The sequence below is a fragment of the Musca autumnalis genome, unplaced genomic scaffold (genome assembly GCF_047663935.1).
Source record: "Musca autumnalis isolate F117 unplaced genomic scaffold, ASM4766393v1 scaffold_4, whole genome shotgun sequence".
Lineage (NCBI taxonomy): Eukaryota > Metazoa > Arthropoda > Insecta > Diptera > Muscidae > Musca > Musca autumnalis.
Genome location: NW_027411977.1, coordinates 167,919,014 through 167,923,975, shown reverse-complemented (window position 1 = coordinate 167,923,975; position 4,962 = coordinate 167,919,014). Strand labels below are relative to the sequence as shown.

Genomic DNA, 4,962 nt, shown 5'->3' with positions numbered 1-4,962 from the left:
ACCCCATTACTCTACAGTAAAATGCAAAAGACCTCAGTCGTTTATGTGTACTTTACACGATATGTTATTTAACATACAGTGGCGGCCATATAATTAAGAACGACATCGTATTAAAAAGTATTTGACTTGCTACGTTCCAAATATTTGAATATTTATATGAAACAAAATTTGTAAATAAAGTACGCGGTAAGCACTTTTAAATAAAGCCAAAACATGTTTTAATTCTCCCTCGTTTATACGAAAGATACCACGATTTAGTAAAATAATCATAAATCGACCTGGCCACATAATTAAGAACGATATAAGTAAAGGTTACTTTAAGGTAATTTTCATACACAATATGTGAATATATCGTTATGTATTTTAGAAATCGATTACTTTGATTCATTTTTAGTATCAAATGTCCTTCAATGGTACATATTATTGAGTCTAAGTTTGATAATTGGGGCATACCTAAGGTTTTCCAAAATTTGCTCATAATTTGACGAATTTATTTTATTTTTGGGATTTAAAGCCACAGTTACGGCTTCCTCTTATTCCCTCGATGACGCTCTAAACGATACCCTGTGATTGTCGTAGAAAAAAACTAGTCTGGAGTCGGAGTCGAGTCAAAAATACCTCGACTCCGACTCCAGACTAGTTTTTTTCACGACTCCGACTCCGAGAGTGAATTCCTATACCACTAAAAATGAATAAAATGTTCACAATTTTTTAACTTTTTCCTATATTTTGGCCTATATAGGCTAATGTGTTAGTTTTTCCTTACATATTCATTGGAAAGGGCATTCATTGGAATGCATTCGAAGGTATCAATATTGTATCTGCCGAATATTACATTGAAAAATAGTAAAGTTAGAAAGATTTTGTCGGTTTTCTATTAACTATACATGCAATGCTGATGGCTACGCTTCTGAATTAGGGCATCATAAATTCGTTGTTGGTCAACGACAGATTCACCTCGCCATAACTCAGAAGTCTGACAAACGGCGAATCTTTCTTCTAGATTTCATTATATACTCAATGAGGGCTTTTGATGTAGACATTCATATAACCGGATCTGTCCGCCAGCATGCACGAAATTCAATTAAATACATAATCATAGAGTTTTCATAAGAAAGGATCGGGTAAAACTGATAAAGGACAATGAAAACATGACAATATCGATTTCTAGCCCTAGTGGACCGACCCTACATAAAATTTTCCTAGCAATGATTGATGATTTTTTAATGAAAACCTGAACTCTTTAAGTATCGAGTATTCTCATGTTAATGAGAATGGTGTTCACTTTTCGGCTTTCCCAAAAAACACCAGAACAAAATATTTGCAAGCCGGCAAAACGATTCAACTAAGAAATAATCGATTTCTGTTAAGTTGAAATAACATCAGCACAGTAACCTGTGAGTATGTTGTTGGAATTTTATTTACAAAATTCCATTTTGAGCGTGCCTTCGCTGTTTTTTTGTTTGTTCTGTTTTAGTTGAAGATTCAATCATATGATTGCTTAAGTCTGGAGTAGTTTCCTAGCAAAATTTTTGTAGAATATTTTCATGCACGAAATCTCATTGTGTGCTAATTTTTCAGTTCCAGAAAACATCCATCTGCCTACGTGCTTGGTGGTGTACAAATAAAGGGTGGTTAACTTGTAAGGGCCGATGTTGAATGTGAACCACACCTAAACGCCAAGTTTTTTTCCGAGTTTTATTTGACATTTCTCTATTTCAGACTTACTCAATTTGAACCATGGAGAGATACACAATCCAACAACGTGTTAAAGTTATCCAGACTTATTACGAAAATGGGCGTTCAAATCAAAATGCATATCGTGCACTTCGTGATTTTTTTGGTCAATTTGATCGTCCAAATGTGCGTACAATCGCAAAAATCGTGAAAAAATTCGAGCAAACCGGGTCTGTAGAAGATGTGAGAACACCAGTGCATGCTCGTACAGCTCGTACTGCAGAAAATATTGCTGCTGTTCGCGATAGTGTGGCTGAAGAGCCGTCCAGCTCAACTCATCGTCGTGCCCAACACTTGCACCTCTCACGCTCGTCGTTGATGAACATTATGCATAAAGACTTGCATTTGCATGCTTACAAGGATGTGGACGATATGTGGTTTCAGCAGGACGGTGCCACTTGCCACACAGCTAACGAAACAATGGCTCTTTTGCGCAACAAATTCAATGGCCGTGTTATCTCACGTTATGGCGATGCCAATTGGCCGCCAAGATCATGTGATTTGACATCGTTGGACTTTTTTCTTTGGGGTTATTTGAAAGAAAAGGTGTACGTCGATAAGCCAGCAACAATTCAAGAGCTAAAGGATGAGATAATTCGGCACATTTACGGCATAGAACCTCCATTATGCCTCAGGGTCATCAAAAATTTGGACCATCGGATGGAGGTGTGCCGCCGTGGTCGTGGCGCCCATTTGGCCGATATTTTGTTCCATACATAATTGAGTAATACCAATATATCATAATAAAATAAAATTACAATAATTTCCTTAGTAGTTTGTGTTTTATTCAAAATCAACATCGGCCCTTACAATTTAACCACCCTTTATATCTCAAATAGTTCAATAGAATTATCCACACCACACCAACGTTTAAAATGTAAGCGCTGAATTTTAGCTTAATTTAATTTCAGAAAAAAGTTGAAAGTATAAATAGCATAGAATACGTGGTCAAATTTTTAAGTCGATCGGAACAATATTGCTTTAGTATTGGAAAAATTTATTTTATTTTGTATGCGGCATATAAACTGTGTTTTTCTTGAAATCGGTCACAAAAATATATGACAATTGCTTTATTAGATTTCGAGCTAGAATTGGCACCGCAAAATGCTTTAATAAAAACAGGATTTCGTAGACGGCCTCAAAACTTCGTAATATTTATCTCTTTCAGATGAAGAAAAAATCTGCCAAAAAGTTACGTAGTTTTCTCGAAAAAAAAACATGAAAAATGGCTTTTATTGAACTTTACAGTTGGGGGTCTCCTTTTAAGGCTAAGCACACTAAAATGTTGGCTTACATCCAGTCTGAAACTTGGTCATGATTTGCTTATAAGTTTTATTGCATGTAGTCGTTATGATTTGTATTGCCCCTTCATATTCGCATATTTTGAAAGCTTAAAGATTTTCTCAAGCGGAAGAATTCCGTCCAGAATATACTCGTGAAAAAAAAGTTTTTTTTTTTTTGAGAAAGTAACGAGTAAACCTGATAAAGGGCAATGAAAGCGTGACAATATCGATTTCTTGAATATGAGAAACCTAAATATAATTTTCGGTTGAACGTTTTTGTAGAAAGTTTCATTTTGTTTTACTTTTTGAGTTCAAGAACAAAAAGGAAGTGGAAGGAACTGAGGTAGAAGGACAGCATATTCGAGAGAAAGGTTCCTCATTCTATTTAACTAAAAACATGTCATCTACAAATGATGAAACAATATCTGCAAACAGAGATATAAAGCTATTTTCTCAATGATTGATGGGGGTCAATCAAAAAATTCATTATCATCAAAATTCATTATGTCATAATTCAGAAATTTCAGCTATGACATCCTTTGGAGTTCTCAATTGGGGCTTTCATTCCGAAAAGGAATTTTTCCACCCCCGGATCTTGACTTCCATTTTGTGTCACAGGGTATTCAGTAAGATTTCCCATAGAGACCACAATGTCTTTAATAGAAAACAAGGATAACTTCTCAAAAAAAGAAGATGAGAATACCAATAGACCTTTGTGAGAAGACCAGTAAGTCTGGCGAAAGAGGTTAAAGGTCCAATTTTAATTCTATTATCATAGAACTTTACTTTTGTTTGGAAAAATGTAATGAATCAATTGAATCAACAAAATAGGGATGAATAGACTACACTTCAGAGGATAGTAAATATCCTGTGAATGGTCCTTTATGTTAGTATACTATACCGTTTGCATATACATATGTTTTCTTATACCTTTCTTTTAAAATAAGTAATGATTTTTAAAAAAATGTCTTGTTTCAAATTATATGTTATATTTCTATAACGTGGAAAAAATTTTGCCCGAAATCGGAGTCGAGTTATTTATTTCGACTCCGACTCCAGCAAAATTGCTCCACTCCGACTCGTAGACTCCGACTCCGAAACCCTGGTTGTCACTTTGCATATACATACATTTTGTATATAAAAAGTAACAACCCATATGTAAAAAAACATATCGTGTAAAGTACCCATTACAAGTGGTCTGTTCCTTTACTTTTTAAAATGGCAAAACCGGCAAAATACTAAAAGTTTTCTGAAGTAAAGGAACACTTTTCGAGTAAAAAGTGGTAAAACTTGAAGATTCTTACACGTAAAGGAACAGAGGTAAGAAGTTACTGGACTTATACAAATTTGTACAAATTATTGAGTAAACAGTGCACACACATGCACAAAATGTGTATACCCAGCCAGCATTTTTTGAAAATTTTAATCAAATTCGAGACTTTTTTGTTCTGACTGCACGATTAAAAAGCTGGAATATGAGCTCATTTTCTGATCATAAATGACTCCTTTGTCGGGAGGAAAAAGTAAACCCTTTTAAACAAATCACAAATGAGTCTTCCTCTGCATTAGTTTCGAGTAATTTTTGCCCATTTTCTGATGGTATATGAAGTATTTTTCTAGTCGTATTTTATGCTTGGTTTACATTTACGAAATCAGCTCGATTTCAATTGTCAATTCCTTTGCGTATACGTCAAATCCATTGGATTTCGTTTGACGTTTAATCAATGGAATTGACAGTTGAAATCGAGTGGATTTCGTAAATGTAAACGTACTATTAATCATTTATTGGCGATTTGTTGATTAATTTGTGACTATTTTTCGAGTCATGTTTATAATCGTCTGTGAGTCTTTAGTGAGTCTTTTTATCAGATGAAAAAATTAAAATAATTTTCATTTTTATTCTTCTTTGTTTTTTGTTTCTTCCTTTTGTTTTGCTTTCTTC

At 34.3% G+C, this 4,962-nt stretch overlaps 1 protein-coding gene across 1 annotated transcript; it reads left to right on the top strand.

Annotated features, from left to right (window-relative positions):
• Positions 1–298: 298 nt before the first annotated feature.
• On the top strand, positions 299–2,508 carry LOC141402793 (uncharacterized). Its single transcript, XM_073984746.1, has 2 exons — positions 299–322; positions 1,723–2,508. Exon 2 carries the CDS (start codon positions 1,741–1,743, stop codon positions 2,455–2,457), a length of 717 nt encoding a protein of 238 aa, XP_073840847.1. The 5' UTR covers positions 299–322; positions 1,723–1,740; the 3' UTR covers positions 2,458–2,508.
• The last annotated feature ends 2,454 nt before the right edge of the window (positions 2,509–4,962 follow it).

Excerpts from the sequence above, each read along its gene's own strand:
- LOC141402793 (XM_073984746.1), top strand. The coding sequence starts at position 1,741 with ATGGAGAGATACACAATCCAACAACGTGTTAAAGTTATCCAGACTTAT.